The sequence below is a fragment of the Hordeum vulgare genome, chromosome 6H (assembly GCF_904849725.1).
Source record: "Hordeum vulgare subsp. vulgare chromosome 6H, MorexV3_pseudomolecules_assembly, whole genome shotgun sequence".
Lineage (NCBI taxonomy): Eukaryota > Viridiplantae > Streptophyta > Magnoliopsida > Poales > Poaceae > Hordeum > Hordeum vulgare.
In genome coordinates this window covers 69,186,331-69,205,012 of record NC_058523.1, presented here as the reverse complement: position 1 = coordinate 69,205,012, position 18,682 = coordinate 69,186,331, and the positions used below count along the sequence as shown (strand labels likewise).

The 18,682-nt window shown below is 48.1% G+C and overlaps 2 protein-coding genes, 1 long non-coding RNA gene and 1 pseudogene across 4 annotated transcripts; 2 read left to right on the top strand and 2 right to left on the bottom strand.

Moving 5' to 3' along the window:
* Positions 1–2,051: 2,051 nt before the first annotated feature.
* On the top strand, positions 2,052–3,901 carry LOC123402320 (annotated as a pseudogene).
* LOC123402321 (cyclin-B1-1-like) lies at positions 3,788–5,237 on the bottom strand. Of its 2 annotated transcripts, none has more exons than XM_045096222.1 (5): positions 5,145–5,237; positions 4,739–4,833; positions 4,438–4,616; positions 4,176–4,334; positions 3,788–4,056 (listed from the first exon to the last, which is right to left on the bottom strand). In XM_045096222.1, exons 2-4 carry the CDS (start codon positions 4,808–4,810, stop codon positions 4,238–4,240), a joined length of 348 nt encoding a protein of 115 aa, XP_044952157.1. In that variant the 5' UTR covers positions 4,811–4,833; positions 5,145–5,237; the 3' UTR covers positions 3,788–4,056; positions 4,176–4,237. The 2 variants fall into 2 exon arrangements, with proteins under 2 accessions (XP_044952157.1, XP_044952158.1); XM_045096223.1 differs by having other exon boundaries at positions 3,788–4,014.
* LOC123402323 lies at positions 4,854–5,946 on the bottom strand. The gene is made up of 3 exons (XM_045096224.1): positions 5,545–5,946; positions 5,351–5,422; positions 4,854–5,246 (listed from the first exon to the last, which is right to left on the bottom strand). The coding sequence occupies exons 1-3, from the start codon at positions 5,650–5,652 to the stop codon at positions 4,974–4,976; spliced, it is 453 nt and encodes a 150-aa protein (XP_044952159.1). The 5' UTR covers positions 5,653–5,946; the 3' UTR covers positions 4,854–4,973.
* A 1,936-nt stretch (positions 5,947–7,882) lies between these two features.
* On the top strand, positions 7,883–9,571 carry LOC123402319. The gene is made up of 3 exons (XR_006611257.1): positions 7,883–7,953; positions 8,065–8,115; positions 9,538–9,571. It is a non-coding gene; the product is annotated as an uncharacterized LOC123402319 (long non-coding RNA).
* Positions 9,572–18,682: the final 9,111 nt, after the last annotated feature.

The window sequence follows — 18,682 nt, the reverse complement described above, 5'->3', positions numbered from 1 at the left end:
AGAAAACTCAACAATTTCGCCTATGTGTCTTGTATAGGTGTCGACAAGGCCACAAATGGAAAATGAATTTTACGTTCAAAGAAAATGAAAACTCCCTTTAGCAACATTGTTTGCCATTCCAAGATGCACCCTTGTGCAAAATTCTTTGACCGATTTCCTTCCGATTCCATCTGATTTCCTTCTGATTCGGCAGAAAACTCTTTAAATGGAAAAAATAGCTTTAGACGCCCGCCACATGGCTTTAGAGTGTGACCCCCTTCATGAACGGCACCGTCGTCTTCACTTGAGGGTGGAAACATTTATGCCTTAGATCGATGACATGCCGCACATCCACCCGATATTCATGCATGGTAGGAGTCGGGCGGGTTCACGTGGTCCTAGACGAGGCCGCAGGATCCTTCACCGATGTGGATGCAGTTAGTACTTGCCCCCCTTCGTCGGTCAAGAGGGTAGAAAAAATTAAAAGAAAAATAAAAAGAAGAACATGCGGTAATAAATATGCTAAATTCTCAAAAGGAAAAACACACAATTGCATATCCTTAGTTCTCATTGGTGGAGTCATTTGTGCCACGGATTGATGACATGGCGAACATCCTACCATCCATTCCCAGCAATCCCACCGTCCATCCATACATCCATCTAAAGAAGAAAAGGAGAAAAAAGGAGAAGCCCACCGCACCAATCTCTCTGTCTCTCTCACGAAGTTATCCTTCCCAACCCACGATCTCCTCACTATCGCCGCCACCACCCACGCGGGCCGGTTCCGGCGAGCTCCGACCACGTGCAACCTGACCCCGAGCTCCCCAAGATCTACCCTTCCCTCCCCTCCATCCAGATCCGCACCCCAGGGCCCGCACCCTCGCCCGCGGCTAGGGTTTCTTCGCCGAAACCCGCCACAACCGGCGATGGCGAGGCTGGAGCTCGCGGGATGCGTCGCTGGCATTGCCCAGGTAGGCCCTTCCCATCCTTCCACACCCAGATCCACCCTTTACTCCTCACCTCACCTTCTCCTCCTCTCCGACCCTTTGTTGTAGGTCACCATGGCATGGATACGGCGACGACGGCAGGAGGGCGCCGACCTTGCCCTGCTCGAGGAGGAGGATAAGGGGGCACACCTAGCCGCCGGCCGTGCTCCGCTCGAGGAGGAGGGTCCTGAGCGGTCTCCTCCTAAGGCGACCAATGGATCCTGCCCAAGCTCAAGCATGGACACGACGAACCACTGCAGCTGGTAGAATCTCCGTCGCCCTGTTCCTCCGCTCACTAATTATGCTAAGTTAGGAATATTTGATGCAAATCATGGTTGTGCAAGAATTCAAGAGGTTTTTGTTATCCAAACCATCACTGTATCATTTTTATTCGTACATAGTTTATGCGAATATTAGTCCAGTCCATCTCTTAACACTACTAGGAAAAGGCTTGCTAATGGCGCACCTATTTTGGCTACGAATGGCGCACTATAGGTGCGTCACTAGCATCACACTATTAGATTTTTTTACTAATGACGTATCACAAGTGCGCCATTAGTGTCTGGTATACTAATGACGCACCAGGCAGTGCGCCATTAGTATTGCTCACGGTGCGCCATTAGTATCTGGTATACTAATGGCGCACCAAGTAGTGCGCCATTAGTATAGATCCCAGTGCGCCATTAGTATAGATCCCGATGCGCCATTAGTATAGATCCTGGTGCGCCATTAGTATAGATCCTGGTGCGTCATTAGTATGCCTCCCAGGGCCATATTTACCCATACTAATGGGGCCATATTTACCCATACTAATGGCACACTAGTGTGCTGAGTGATGCGCCATTAGTGTGCTGAGTGATGCGCCACTAGTATCAATATTAGGTATTTATTTTATTTTTTCTAATATTTGCACAGGTTACAAAACGTATTATTGCATAGAATATGGAGAGCACAACATATAAACAACAAATTTATCGAATACAATAGAAGATTACTCTCCGAATACAATTCATCATATTAGTCTCCGAATTTAAAATACCGAACAAAGTTAGAACATTACAAGTCTCGAGACCGCGAGTAGCGAGTTTGTCTCAACGGAAAAATAAGATGCATTTTGTGTGAACTTGGACCCATAAATCTCAGACATGTGAACAAAAAGAAAAATAAGAGGAAATCAATCAGCTTCTCAGACATGTGCATTTTCAGTCTTCAGCTTCGAGAAGTATAGTTTTCCTCAAAGTAAGAGGAAATCTTTGGTACCTGTTTGCACCAGTTTACATAAGACGACGAGCCATTGAGACCCGCAACACCACCCTTTTCTTGTTTTCCTCATGACTTTAGTACTAAAAATCCCAGGCAACTTTTAGTAGTGTTCAGAGCAATACAACTGGTGGCTAGATGATTTTCAGGCAAGAGTCATGAGAACACCATGCAAGAGCTCCCTTTCTCGCCAAGAAAGGGAGAAGGTTTATCCATGCCTTTCCTTGGACTTGTTGCTCTCCTCCTGCTCTTCTTTGCGTCTCCTACCAACTCCTGCACCGAGCAGGAGAATAACTCTCTCATCAACTTCCTGGATGGGCTCATGCCAGGCGGCAACGGTGGTCTCAACGTTTCATGGATGAAGGGCACAGACTGCTGCAAATGAGAAGGCATAATCTGCAGCAGCGATGGGACAGTCACAGATGTCTTGCTGGCCTCCGAAGGTCTCAAAGGGGGCATCTCGCCATCCCTCGGCAATCTTACAGGCCTGCTACATCTCAACCTATCCCAAAATTCGCTCGAAGGCAGTCTACCAACAGTATTAGTTTTCTCTAGAAGCATTATTGGCCTCGACGTCAGCTTCCACCACCTCAAAGGTCATTTACAAGAGATGCAATCCTCAAACCCCAGCCTTCCTCTCCAGGTACTGAATACCTAAGTAATTCCTTCACAGGACAGTCCCCACTAACAACATGGGAGGTCACGAAGAATCTGGTTGCTCTTAATGCAAGCAATAACAGCTTTACAGGACAAATACCATCTTCTATCTGCATCAAGGCTCCATCATTTGCCATGCTTGATCTCTCATATAATCAATTTAGCGGCAATATTTCTCTGGGGCTTGGCAGTTGCTCTATGCTGAGAGTGCTCAAAGTTGGCCACAACCACCTTACTGGAGCTCTGCCTGACGGACTATTCAATGCTACCTCACTGGAGCACCTCTCTTTAGCCAACAATGGTTTGCAAGGAGTTCTTGATGGTTCCCATATAGTCAAATTAAGCAATCTGACTGTCCTTGATCTTGGATCGACTGGTCTCTGTGGTAAGATTCCGGCTTCTGTTAGCCAGCTAAGAAGATTAAAGAAACTCTACTTGGATAACAACAATATGTCTGGTGAACTGCCATCTACCCTAGGTAACTGCTCAAATCTCGGATACATTACCCTCAGAAACATCAGTTTCACCGGGGATCTTAGCAAAGTGAATTTCACCATGTTGGATATGAGGACAACTGATTTTTCAATGAACAACTTCACTGGTACAATTCCTGAAAGTATCTACTCATGCACCAACCAATAAAAAAACTATTATTAAAAATACAGGACCACAAGATGAAGCACGTACTATTTCATTTTTCAGTCCAATAGTGTAACATCAAGAAACAAGCGCTAATTAATTCAAGAATTACATCATAAATATCAGGTGAGAACCAAATAAAAGTTCATATTTCATTTTTCAGTCCCACAATGTAACATCAAGAAACAAGCACTAATTAATTCAAGAACCAAACTGAACCAAGAAGGAAATAAAAGAAAAAACTCATCGCCGAACCGAAACAGAAATTATTTAAACATCATTCCGTAGTTATTGTATTTCACTCCAGAGCATGCTAAAAATAATACCAATATGGTTTGTATATATCAATCGTGTGACCTTTCCCACATCCGCATTCGGCGAACATATCAGAATCACATATATCAACATAAACTTCCTAACATATGGTAGCATTTCACTATGGATGTTGGATGCAGCTATGACGATAAGCAACGTGGAGCAAAGTAAGTTGTACCTGCACCAAACAACCACATGGAAATGACACAGAACTCCTCTTCTGCAATCAAATATACTCATCTTATTTCCTCTATCTCACCAAACAAACAAATAATTAAGCAAGCAGTACAAATTTACGTGAAAAAGATACAGAAGAGGAAAGGGAATAAGGATTTTTACCTGAACAAAACAAGAGGCTCGCTGGGGTTAGGCTACCTTTGGTCGGACCAATCTGCGATCACCTACCGTCCATGCCAGCGACAAGATGTTTGCCTTGTCTCCTGGCCAAAGAACCGTGGCTTCATACCATGCCCTCCGATCAGGATCTTGGCGGCGTCCCTGAAATCAGTCATCACAGAAAAGAGTTGTCTCTGTCGGTGCCCCTGAACTGAATGAAATCACAGGCTCAAGCTACAATGGAGATGATTCAGTGCATGCTTACATCAGCTGCGCTTCAGTGAAGCCAGTGTGGTGCCTCAGGGTGTCGATCCACAGCGGGGTCATCTTGAGGGTGAGCCTGGCAGCGTAGACAGCAGCGGCGGCGACCGTGGAGGGCTTGGACTGCACCAGCCCGTACTGCAGCAGCGCCAGCTCTGCGAAGAACAAGACGGTGTTCTCCATCTACACATACATCCAGGGGAAGACGAGGGAGAAACATCAATCAGCACACAGACTCGCTGCTTCGGCAAAATGGCAAATACATCTGAAGAATTTGCATGTAAAAATCTGAAGTTTCTTTTTACCTCCTTGTCATTCTTGTGGTCTGAGGAGGAAGAAGCGGCCTTGGCGAAGCGCGCGAGGAAGACGTAGAGCATGGGCAAGTTGAAAAACTTCCATTCTGATCACACAAAAAAGAAAGACGAAACATGCACAATTGCTGATTTGTTTCAATCCACAACCAAACAAGTGAGTTTTAATATGCACATCCTAATCCAATGTACCTCGAACAGCAGAAACAGAGTTCCAATCTATGACATCCTAAAGCCAATGCACCTCGAATTGCAGAAACAAAGTTCCACATCCTAATCCTAAAGCCAATGTACTCACCAGATTGTAAACAGTCCAACAATCTCTTACTACCAGTGGATTAATTCCTGGCAGAGCCATGTCAGTGTATGGCTTTGGCGTTCCAACAGTTTGTTTAATTACCTTCTCCATGTTGGGGACGAGCTCTTGCAGATTCCGCACCCGCTTGCTGATCTCCGTCCTCCTCCACAGCTCAGCGATGCTTCTTCTATGTGATGAGCGATCCTAATGAACGGGGAAAAGTACTAATCATGCACTGCCCAACAATTTTACTACTAGCGGATTAATTCCTTGCAGAGCCGTGCCCGTACGTACAGTTCGTTCAATACCTTTTTTACGTTGGGTACCAGCTCCTGTATCCGACTGCTGTTCTCCGTCATCCTCACCTGCTTGGCATGGTCCTTATGTGACGTACAAACAAATGTGAGAAGAACTAATCATATGCACCGTCCAACAATTTAAGATTAATTACTCGTGGAGCAATGCATGTAAGGCTTTGGCATCCGAATGGTTCGTTAATTACCTTTTCAATGTTGGGGACGAGCTCCTGTTTCTTCTCACCGATATCCGTCCACCTCACCTGCTTGTCCGCGACATTTTTCCTATCCAAACACCTGATGACAGCCAGCATTGTCCATACAGGGGGAGCTGGCGGGGGCGGATCTGGGCGGCGCGGCCGGAAATACGGGGGAACTGGTCGAGGATTGAGGCGGCCGCCGGAGGGCAGAAAGCTCGTACCTTTTCGCGAATCAGAGCCCGGGACCTCGCCGGCCAGCCGAGGGGAGGCGGGGGAGGAGGACGGCACCGCGCTGCGCGGTGGCGGCGGGATGGGTAGGGTCGTGGGGAAGACCACGGGGGCGGCGTGGGAGGGGAGGGTGCCTGCGGCGTCGCCATGGCGGGCGGCGGCATCTCCTGCTTCTGCTGGCCGGCGGCGCGAGGAACCCTAGCTGCGGCTGCGCGAGGAGGCTGCGGGGAGGGAGCGAGGGGTGGGAGATGGAGGAAAGGGGAAGCCAGAGGAGGGGCAGAGAGATGCTTTTTTTTTTGCAAAACTACTAATGACGCACCAGCTCTCGTGATGCGCCATTAGTAATTTTCTTTTATATAGCAATGCCGCATCCCAGAGAGATGCGCCATTAGTAATCTTTTTTTTTTGGATAGCAATGGCGCATCCCAGAGAGGTACGCCATTAGTAATATATTTTTTTTGGATAGCAATGGCGCTCGGGGGGGGGGGGGGGGGGGGGGGGAGGGAGGGGGTGGGTGGTGCACTCGGCCGACTCCGTTCGGGGAACCGAGCGAGGAGACAGGGGAGGATGCGGGGGGTCGGCGGCGGCGGTGGAGCGGGGGAGGGTGCTGGGGGTCGGCGGCGGCGGTGGAGCGGGGGAGGGTGCGGGGGGTCGTCGGGGGCGGTGGAGCGGCGGAGGGTGCGGGGGGTCGGCGGCGGCGTTGGAGCAGACCGGGGAGGGTGCGGGGGGTCGTCGGCGGTAGTGGAGCGGGGGAGGGTGCGGGGGGTCGGCGGCGGCGGTGGAACGGGGGAGGGTGCGGGGGGTCATCGGCGGCGGTGGAGCGGGGGAGGGTGCGGGGGGTCGGCGGCGGCGGTGGAGCGGGCCGGGGAGGGTGCGGGGGGTCGTCGGCAGCGGTGGAGCGGGGGAGGGTGCGGGGGATTATCGACGGCGGTGGAGCGGGGAGGGTGCGGGGGGTCGGCGGCGGCGGTGGAGCGGGGGAGGGGTGCGGGGGGTCGGCGGCGGCGGTGCAGCGGGGGAGGGTGCGGGGGGTCAGCGGCGGCGGTGGAGCGGGGGAGGGTGCGGGGGGTCATCGGCGGCGGTGGAGCGGGCCGGGGAGGGTGCGGGGGGTCGTCGGCAGCGGTGGAGCGGGGGAGGGTGCGGGGGGTCGTCGGCGGCGGTGGAGCGGGGGAGGGTGCGGGGGGTGCTCGGCGGCGGTGGAGCGGGGGAGGGTGCGGGGGGTGCTCGGCGGCGAGGGTGAGGGTGCGCCATTAGTAGTTCTGCAAAGAAAAATAGTAGTGGCGCACCATCAACAGATGCGCCATTAGTTACACTGGTTACTAGTGGTGCACTAGCTGTGGTGCGCCATTAGTAGTTTGCAAAAAAACCAATTTTTTTATAGTAGTGGCGCACTACTAACAGATGCGCCATTAGTAACTCTGGTTACTAATGGCGTACCAACTACTGGTGCGCCATTAGTAGTTTTGTAAAAATAATAATAATAAAAAATATAGTAGTGGCGCACCGAGTGTGTGGTGCGCCATTAGTGTCCATCACACTAATGGCACACCTCATATGGTGCGCCACGTAGTGCACTGCTTGTGTGGTGCGCCATTAGTATCTATATCATCTATAGCCCGTTTTCTAGTAGTGTAAAGAGATACTTAGGAATTAAGTCCACATGAAAAACTGCATTGAAATAAGAAAATTGCACATATCGGCTGTGTTTGACATCAAAGTATTGCAGAAACTATAATATTGATAAACTGCAAATATTTTTGTCCACAGTACTAGAAACAACAGTTTTGACAGATCAAAGTATTTTTGTTGTACTGTAAGAAATGACAGTTGTGACATCAGAATATTGATATTTTGCCCTTTAGCTTTTCTAATCTCACTTGAAACATATCAATCTCACCGCTCAGTAAGGTAATCTCACTTGAAATATGATGTTGAGGCCGAGCGTTTATCCAAACAAGGTCAAGGTCTTGAAAAGGTATGAAGCATCATCTCTTTTTGGCACTACAGTTCAGTAGTTTTGAATATCACACATATTAAATCTGAGTACAAATTCCTGCGCCTTAATCACTGCTTCACCTGATGCTACTTCTTCATCAGGGACACACTAGAACGAGAGACCTAGATTCCCAAGATCTGTTAGAACAGTTGCCAGCTTTGCAGCAGTTACTGTATCGGCTTGTTGGATGTCGGGTGATCATCTCTTCACTCTAGGCTAACAAACCTTAGATGCGAAAATCTCTTAGTATCTGCCATTTTCATCTCTATACGTAATATGACACCAATTTGTTCTTGGTATTGCAGCCAGAAGGAGCTGCGAATAATAACTACTTGGTGCAGTATGCTCTAGCTTTGGTAAGCTCTAATGATTTCTCTCGTAGATTTGTTTGTGCTCTAGCATCTATTGATCATTTGATTTCACCTGAAGTATGCTTCATAAACTAGCCAATTTGCGCTCTTCGACCTATCTAACTGACATAGGCTCTTCACAAACTAGTAGTGGAGTGCATGTTCGCGCCTTCCATAAGTCTAGTTGAAAATCTGGTTAAATTCCCGGACTGGCAGTGTATGTTAAGTCTGACCGTTCGGACTGACATGTAGAAACCGTGTTTGTTCGGGCTAAGGTTCCATCGACGATAGTTCCGTTTAACCGTGTTATTACTATACTTGGTCCGCCGTGTGGCCGCCGGCAACGTGGTTGACGATGCACTTGGGGCCCCGTTTTACGCCCGTCCGTTTTTTCTTTGAGAATCGAAAAGGAGAGTTAACTAAGTTCAGTTTAATACCAACTACACTTTGGAGAAAAAAACAGCATTACACTAAACAAACTTGATTTGTCACAAAATAACTTAGAGGGCAATCTAGACTCCAATATATAGTCGTGGCTCCTTGACCAAATTTACAATTTTCCTTCTCTAGTCTGTTTCTGGAATTTGTCTTGGCAAATAGTAGTGTTAGTCTGAAATTACTAACATACTTCCAAAAGCAATTAAACTTCAAAACAAAAAGATATGTTTGTAAGGTGTCGTCATTAACCAATTGCAATTCGGCTCTCGTTTTTCTTTTTCTTTTCGTCGCCTATTAGATTGACCCATTGAGGCGTGTATGGATGTGTTGCCTCATGAATAATTCCATGACTTGGATACTTTGAATGAAATGCTTGTTTTTGATAAAGAGCATATTATATTAATCATTTTCTGTCAATGCATCCTTTTCAGTCAATGCTTGTTTTTCGATAAAGAGCATATTATATTAATCCTTTTCTATCAATACCAGATATTTCTCTTCTGTCAATGCATCCTTTTTAAAAAATAAATAAATTTGCTAACCACATGTCCTGTGCGGTAATGCCTTCTCTATAACAAAGCAGTGTTCCACGTATCTAGTCTGTCACTCTGTACATTAAATCAAACACCCTGTATGTGATCTTGATTGTTTGAAGAAATCAAACAGTCCAATCAACATAATAAATCCTGGCATGCAGTAGTCTCACTTGTTAATGCTTCTGGTTAATGCTGAAGGATTTTCTTAAGTGTATGTACTATTCATAGTTGGGTTGAATCTAAGACACCTTGTGTGTAGAATTATTCAGTTATGCACGTGTTCTATTTCTTTACTGAGATTATATTTGAATTTAAAAATTATTTATCTTGATTCCTTTTTTTTGTTGCTAGATAATCAAACAAAAATTTGCTCTGTTCTCAACCTCACCACCACTTCTAACATGCTGATTTAACTCATGGGGTGAATGACTAGGATTTACTCTCTTTTATACAGGTGTTAAAAGAGAGTTTCAAAATTTATTGTGCGTTCAATGATGGAATTATTAGCCTTGTTGATAAGGTAAAAGATCCCTAAGGGTCAGTTTTGTTTTCTTTAAACTTTCCTTGTAACTTAAATATTGTGTGTGTTGCCCCATTCTTTGATAAAATTTCAGGCTGTGGGTTTTTTGCCCCATAGTAAGCAGTCAAAAAACACAAACACCCCCCTTATTTCTTTGTGTAGTCCAACCCAGTTAACAGATCTCACACACCTACATTTTATTTTATTGATTCCATAGAACCATTAAACATATTTATGTCTCTGGCCATATAGGTCGATGGCTCATTTGGCTGTGATGAAGAACCTGTAAAATAAGTAGAAACTAGAGCATCAGGGACAATAACATGAGCACCGAAACAAGTAGAGCAGCACTGCAACATCGATATCTCCTCACTATCTATCTCTCCCACTCTGCAGCAGCAGCATGATCAAGCAACAGTCTAGTGTAGTCTCAGCCAAATGTCAGCTCACCCTCTCTGCTCTCTCTCACCCTCAACACAAGACAAGCACAGACATCACCTGGAAGAAGGGGAGAACCAACCTGTAGAGTAGATCCTTTCCGGAGCGACGACGCGCCTGGTTCGATTTGCACAAAGTAGAGATCAAGTTAATTAAGCAGGTTTGTCCTGCTTGCTCAATGTCCTGAAAAGTAATGTGCCTGAAAAACAACCGCACATATCATGACTCCAAGATGATATATCCTGACCCGGACGTTGCATAAGAAAAAGGAAATGTAACGACCTTTTTTTCTTAGCTTATGAGAGAAGACAGTTATAATAGTAGCATTTAGGTTTCATCAGTGTGGAGTCAAAAAAGCAGTCACAAGCACATGACGACCCTACATCATATTTCCACCATTTTCTAAGAAAACAATTTTCTACTGTTTTATCATTGGTTATCCTCCGTGCAATTTTACTAGTTTTCTTGGTCTGAAAGCCTTACCATCATTTTCTTCTTGCAGGCGGTAATGGCAAGAGCATATTGTGCAGAGGAAGACGATGAGAAGAAACTTGTGGTTCTCATCCAATCTTCATGGAACTCTCTTTATGTGCGATTGTGCACTTGTTGGGTCCTTTTTTGTGGGCTTGCACTTGTAAAAGTATTCTGTTGTGCATATGTAAAATTATTTTGATGCGCCCTTGTTAGACATTGAAACTTAATGCATGGAGTCGGTGGATGATGTATTTTATTTGATGTGATATGCTACTGAAATGAAATATACATTTTGTTTGCAATATTTTATTCTTTTGTACTTATTTTTAATGAGCCTATTCTGAGATATGCGTGCTTCTAGCAAAAAGATGCTTCAACCCAAACAAATCAGACATTTTCAATAATAAAATAGGTACTGGGCCAGGCCCATGTAGGCTAGATTGGTGGACAGAGATGTGAAATTTATGGTGATTCCATTTGGTCACTAGCAATGCCACGTCATCTTGGCCACGTCAGATCCTACGTGGCTCACACAAATGGGTAATGACCAAAACAAAATTTTGGTCGATAGAGACCTATGACCAAAATTTTAGAAATGTCAAGTTTGATCATTCTTGACGGCCAACTGTTGGCGTTGTAAATTTGGTCAAAAAAGGTCAATAAACGACAACAATGATGATTCAATGAACAATATAGGGAGTCATAATTGACCTTATTTCTTGTAGTGCCCACAACAACAGTCGACATTCTTCTTCTCTCATATATGGTGGACAGTACCTCACCTGATTTTTAGACCGTCGATGATGGTCGGTACTCCTTCTTCCCCTAGTGCATAACAAATATATAGCACCAGAAGAAGAAGGAGAGGCGACCCCCACAACAACAGTCCACATTCTTCTTCTCTTATATATGATGGACACTCCCTCACCTGATTTTTCGACCGCCGATGATGGTCTCTACTCCTTCTTCCCCTAGTGCATAACAAATATCTAGCACAAGGAGAAGAAGGAGAAGCGACCCCCACAACAACAGTCGGCATTCTTCTTCTCTCATATATGGTGTACACTCCCTCACTTGATTTTTCGACCGTCGATGATGGTCGCTACTCCTTCTTCCCCTACTGCATAACAAATATCTAGCACGAGGAGAAGAAGGAGAAGCGACCCCCACAACAACAGTCGGCATTCTTCTTCTCTCATATATGGTGGCTCGGGCATTTCATCGAACACCTCATGTGCATGAAGTAGAGTGTCAAGAGCATGGCATGCATGGTGACACCTCAACGCCCAAAAACAGAGCAGAGGGTGGGCAGTGGCGAGGGTTTATATAGGCAACACTTTAGTTCCGGTTTTTATCTAAACCGGGACTAATAGCCTACCCATTAGTCCCGGTTTGTGCCAAAAACCAGGACTAAAGATCCGCGGCACACCACATGGCAGTCGCTGGATCTTTAGTCCTGGGTTTTGTTCCGAACCGGGACTAATGAGGTCAACCGAACCGGCACCAATACCCCAGCAAACCGAACCGGGACCAATGCCTGGCATTGTTCCCGGTTTTGATTTGAACCAGGACTAATGGTCTTTCGGTCCTCGGCCGAAAGACCCTTTTTCTACTAGTGTGTGGAATCGTGGGTCCCTGACACGCCTGCGACGCCACCATCCTCATTCTTTCTCCCGCTCTAGCCCCAAACTTCCACTTCATACATTCCTCTTCTCACCGACCTTGCTGCTTGTTGCACTTCTTCTCTGTCTGTGTCAGTGTTGTCGTCCTCCTCACGTCGGCGAGGCAGCACATAAAGCTCAACCCTAGGACGGAACTGGTAGTGGTGAGTGACTGTCGCATGTGAACTGATTGCAAGTTCTCTGATAATTTTTGTGGATGAACTAGCGACAGGTAATTTACATGTTCCCTGGTTTGAAGTACTAGCATTCTATTTAGGTCTATTTAATTTAGTTAAATTTACTTGCACTGACAGCAAATTTCCAGGTTACTTCTTCAATCGAGCGAATATATGTAAATACATATTAATATATAGAATCTAAATTGGAAGGTAGTAGAACACAAAGCTATTTCAGTTAGATGAATGGTTAGCTGGATTGCATGGCACCTTAACAATGTTGTTGCCCTCCCAAAGGGCAAGGAGGTGGATGTTCTGGTTATTCCCGTGAAACTACATCATGATACATTACGAGTTTTGCTTTGGTACACCGCTCTACAAGTTTGCATGGATGTTAAAGTTACCAAAAAAGTGTACTAATTCTAGTGCCAATTCCGACAATGGATGAAACAAGAGATCAGAACAATCTTATATGTTTTATTGAAGGGGTAACTTCTAATCTCCACCTTTAATATGCATCAGAATCTGCAAACTTTTCTAGGTGGGTGTACCGAACCAAAACTCATACAACAGTAGAAAGGTTAATGATGACTAAAAGTATCCTGGATGTACTGTGACCAAACAACGTATTGTCTCAGCCAAGACTGTCTACGAGAGTATCAACCTCACTCCAATAAAGGAAATGAATAATATCGTTCTTGCATTTTTTTCAAGTGGGTCAATCAGTTTGCTGAATATAAGTTACTGTTCATGTACCTTAGAACATCGGTTGGTGAGCGTTTATTTTTTCAGAGATGGGATATTAAGATTCATGAATCTCTTTCTAGCAAAGTATATATAAGTGCTTTATTTAGGCATAAGTCCAAGTAGGACAAGTTATTCTAATCTCCCTTCCATGGATTATCCATTCTCATTAGCAGGTGCAAGTGTACCCAAATCTAGCATAACTGTTCTCAATTGAAATTACCCAAAATATTAGGAAATTTTGATAAATTTTATTATTTATTTTACTGAATTATTATTTTGTACGATGCCTGGCCTGTTCTGTACAAGAGGCATATGGGTATCTCACTATCTCAGTAGGAAATAGTCTTGATTTGAGTCTTAGTTGAAGTGAAAATTATAGTTACTTTGACATTAAGTGGTGTTGCTTTACTTTGTCATTACATGCCTGTCGTATATGTTTATTACTTATGCAATCGCTCCTTACACAAATTATCTATAGCATTTTGATATTCAAAAAAATTATTTTTCATTGGGTTGTTGGTTTCCTGCATCAAGATCCAAACTTTGTTATTTTTGCTCTTTTGATTGTTGCACCTTTTTTTTCTACAATTAGCAGATATGCTCACAATTTTTTGTGTTTTATTTAGGAGTTGGTCCCTGTGAAGCATAAGTATCTCAAAGGGGGCATTTGGTACAAGTTGCAAAGGGTACTACACTGCACCTTACTTACATGGTCCGTACTGTATTGGTGGGAGAAATAGCTACATGACTTCATTCTGTACAAAAAACGTCAAGTTGATTTTCTATGTGCTCTTCTACAATTAGAGTGCAGAGATACATTGCTTTTAGCATGCTTAGGCAAGGTGTCGGTTATAGATTAAACTATTTATGCGCATTGCCAGTTACAGAGTCGCGGGTTCAATGTTTTTCATCGAATTAAGGTTTAGATCGTATCGATGTTGTAAAGATTATGAAGTGTCTCAATCTCCTCAACATGGAAACCCGCGTGGTTTATATTTATAGATGATGGGAGTACATAGGTCGGTCGAAGCCCTTGCTAACAACCTGAGATTTTACAGTTGTAAAATAAGAGAGATAAGGAGATTAAACCAAGATATCTCCTAGCTTCTAACTAACCTGACTTAACACCCAAGTCGCAGCCTTGTACATGACAAACATGACAAGTACCAATATGTTGAACACTCTCCCTTAATCTGAACTTCTCAAGTTTAGATTGGGCTTAAATTCTTCAAAGGATCTTGTGGGCAATCCCTTTGTAAGACCATCTACAACTTGATCTCCAATTCCTTGCTAGCAACCCTTTCTGTGACAAAGTGATAATCAATTTCAACGTGTTTAGTTCTTGCAAGAAAAATAGGGTTAGCAGAAAGATATGTGGCACCAAGATTATCACACCAAAGACATGGAGTGTGTATATGATATATTCCAAGCTCCTTGAGTAAGGACTTAACCCATATGATCTCACTTGTTGCATTGGCCAGTGCCTTGTATTCTCCTTCAGTACTTACCTTGACATTGTTTCTTATTTCTTTTCACACCATGAGATTATGTTTGGTCCAAAGAAGACCACAAAGCCATCAGTGGACCGTCTGTCATCCAGACAGCCTTCCTAGTCAGAGTCAGAGAATGGACTGACAAGCGTATAAGGTGACTTGCTGAATGTTAAGCGAACACTCAAAGTACGTTTCACATATCTCAGAATATGTTTAGCGACAGTCCAAAGAACTGAAGTAGGTGCATAAAGATATTGACACACTTTATTTACTTCAAAGGAAATGTCAAGCCTGGTGCGAGTCAAATACTGAAGTGCACCCACCAAACTTTTGTACTTGGTACCATCCTCTTGACTCAAATGTATGCGTTCTGTAAGAGACAACTTTTCATAAGTGGATAGTGGTGTTGGAGATGGTTTACAACCTTGCAGCCGTGCCTTGCTCAAAAGATCAGTTGAATACTTTTATTGAGAGAGATGCAAACTACCTTCACTATTTTGCATTACCTCAATGCAAAGGAAAAAATGAAGATCACCGAGTGTCGTGGTATTTCCGGGACAGATGCCATAGGGCGGCTTAAATCATGGATTGCAGACGATTGGTGCCGGTGGCGTCGGGGAACGGGTTTAGGCGCAAGACACATGACGCCGGTGTACCCAGGTTCGGGGCCCTCCGATGAGGTAACACCCCTAGTCCTGCATGTGTGACTATATGAGATCAAAGTACAATGGTGCTCCTGGAGCTGTATCTGAGGAAGGAGAGGGGCTCTAGCCTACTATCTCGCTACCTCTCTGGTGAACTACGTGGATGGTGTGTGGGTGTGTTAATGCGAAGGGCGCCAACCCCTCTCTCGGGGGGCTGGGGGAGGCTTTATAGTGTACCCAAGCTGATACAGTGTTGGGGATAAGGTCACCTGTGGGGCCCGGCTGCCAGCCTCTGGCCGGCTTGGGGGGCCCGTCGGCTATCGTGTATTGTCATTGGGCCCGCCGACCCATGTCTCGACCGGCTGACGCGCCGAGTTGTCAGGGCGCGTGCGAGGGGGTGATGATGGCTACAGGGTCGTGTCGCCTAGTCGGCGTCGGGGACGTACGGGGCCCCTGTAGCCATGCTGACGGCGCATCATCCCGCTACGGCTGTAGCTGAAGTCAGCACGCACTATTGCCACGTCGAGGGGTCGGTATCTGTCTTGTCGTCGTACCACCGTACAACCCCATAGGACGGGGCATGCCGTCCGGCTAGCAACCGGCCAGGCGGCCGGCCAAACCGGGCCAGGCGGCCAAGATGTGGTAGAAGGGCCGGCTATCGCCAGCCTGCCACGCATATGACTCGATGGGGCCAGCTATCGCCTAGCCGGCCGCTCCAGGAGGGCCGACTATTGCCAGCCGGCCTGGGGGCCAGGCGGCCCCCTAATCGCCTTTGGTATACCCCGGGGTAGTATCCCCGTCAGTAGCCCCCGAAACCATTGGGTTCTGGAAGTTTCAGGCGAGGGAGGCCAGTGGTTTCACCCCCTGACCTGAAGGAACTTCCTTGACCAGCCGGCTGCGCCGTGGAGGCAGCCTTGAACCGTCATTTGGCCCAGGCAGTGATCGTTCGCGGGGTAGCCGGCCGAAGCCGCAGCCGGTTGGGCTACGGCCGGCCAGAGTTTCAGCCGACCGGGATACGGACGGCCTTGATGCCTCGGCTTCCGCGCCCGCCGTTCAGGCCACGCGATGGTCCGTTCCGGGCGGCGAGCCCACCATTACGCGTGCGACAGGACAGGACCCCAGGCCCAGCGTGGCGTGCCTCGGCCCAAGCATGGATTTATTGCGGCCATTTTCGTCCATTGGGATCGTGTGTGTGGTTAACGCGCGTCGATCACGGGGGAGTGGAGGAGATCGTGTGCAGTCAATCCATTCACCCCTGGTATTCCTCTGGCTTTAAAAGGGGGCGAGGGGGAGGCAATTGCAGCCATTGCCTTGCCCGCTCCCCTATCTCCCTTGGGCTCTCCTCCTTCTTCCTCCTTGCGCCCGAAGCACTTCTCCGCCTCCGACCTCCCTCCGAGCGCCCGCATCGCTCTCCTCCCTCAGATCCTCCGACCCATCGCCGGTGTCATTGGAGATGTCGGACCTGCGTCCGGCTCGTGGGAGGGCTCGAACATCACCCCGTGCCACATCGAGTACCTCCGCCGGGCGCGGAAGCTTCCTGCGGAGGATCTGGTTGAGGCCCGTGCACCGGGGATGAGAACTTACCGCAGCCACTCGACGGCGAGCGTGTGGTCTTCGGGTCAGACTTCATCGTCGGCTTCGGGCTGCCGGTGAGTGCCTTCTTCCGGAACTTCCTGGCGTCCTACGGCCTTCAGATGTATCATCTGGGGGTTAATGCCGTCCTGTACATCTCCTGCTACATCGCGCTGTGTGAGGGGTACTTGGGATTTCGCCCCTCTTTCTCCTTCTTTTGGCACTTCTTCTCCTTCCGCTCTCAGAAGCACAAGAGCGACGGGTCGTCCTTTCCTGCGGCGGCGTGGTGGTTTATTGATGGAACGGTCTGCCGTTTTCACGAATGACCTTCAAGGATTCCTGCAAAATGTGGCAGTGGACGTTCTTTTACCTTCGCAACCTTGACGCGACCCGTGACTGGGTCGGCCTTCGACCCTTCATGGATCATCCGCCAGTCGAGAAACACTGGAAGATCGAGCCAGACTTCGAAGAGTTGTCGGCGATGATCGGCTGGCTGAAGAGCTTCTCGTCAGCCGGCCTGACGGGCGCAGATGTGGTGGTCGCCTTTATTGCGTGTCGGGTGGCGCCTCTGAAGGCGCGGGCGCATCGGATCTGCGACATGGGGTCCGTAGAGACCCTTGCCGACTGTTGACGGTGGTGCTGGCGTTGCACAATGTAGCCGCCCGGGTGACATGAGGTTGTGTTTATCCTCAGCTCTTTACCCGGAAGAACATCTCAGATGGCCCGCACCCGTAGGTGTACCACCCGGATAGCTCGGACTCCGACTTCGCCGACTACGAGTTGGACGGCGGAAGGCCCGTTGTCCCCTAGTACTCGACAACACCGAGGACCACGAGGGGCGACGGGGGCGAGGATGAAGAGGAGGGGGAGGAGCTGGCTGGCGATGCCACCGACGAGGCGTAGTCGACCCACCGTTGCCCCGAGGGGCTCAAAAACTGGACAGAGGACAACGATGACGATGATGACTTGATGGTGCTGGACGAGCCTCCGCCCTTCATGGTTGCTTCCCCAGGTCGTCGCCGCACGAGGGGCGGGGATGCGCCAACTGGGAGTCGGCTGACAATCACCTAGCCGGCCTGCTGCCATATGACAGAGGAGCGTCACCGAGACAAGCGACCGAGTGGCGAAGAAGGCGCGATCGTCGGCCCTGCAGCTGGGTGCCGACCCGCGAGTGAACAGGCGGGCGAGGCGCGGAGGCCGCCCGACCCCCCTCGGAGATGGGTAAGTATTCCTTCGAGGCTCGTGCCTTCATCTTTTTCTTGCTGGTGGCCTCGTGGCCTCTGAGCCCGTGCTCCTTTTCTTTTACTCTACAGAGCTGCTCTCGAGCTTCCCGACGTGGACGAGTCAGCCCTCAAGGTTGCGCGGGTCTCCTTGGCTGCAGAGCACGCACAGACGGCGCAACTTGAGTGAGACCTCCGCGTGAAGATGGCCGTGTCGGGTGGGGGAGTTGGTGGTCGTGGTCCCTCAGGCGAGGTGGCAGGGAATGTCGCGACGTCGGCACCGCCTGCGGCCCCTTCAACGAGGCCCTTGCCTGCGCCGGGTAGCGTGTAGGTCGAGCCGTCATCGACGCTATTGACTCAACTGGCTGTCGAGCTGGTCATCATGGAAGCCGCCGACCCGGCCACCGACGAGGTAGTTCGCGCCGCATCCGGCCAAGGGCCGTGAGCCGAAGCGACCCCTGAGGCCCCAGGGGATGGCGACCGAGCCGTCGTCATGACGGGGGCGGTGACATCGTCAAGCACGCCGGCTGGTGGTAGTCGGGCGCGATCGCTGTCAACGATGACGACCACGTGGGCGCAGCTGCGTAGCGCCTCTCACGTGATCGGGGCAGGCCCCTTGGCGCCCGTGCAAGTAGCAGGCACGCTCGTTCAATG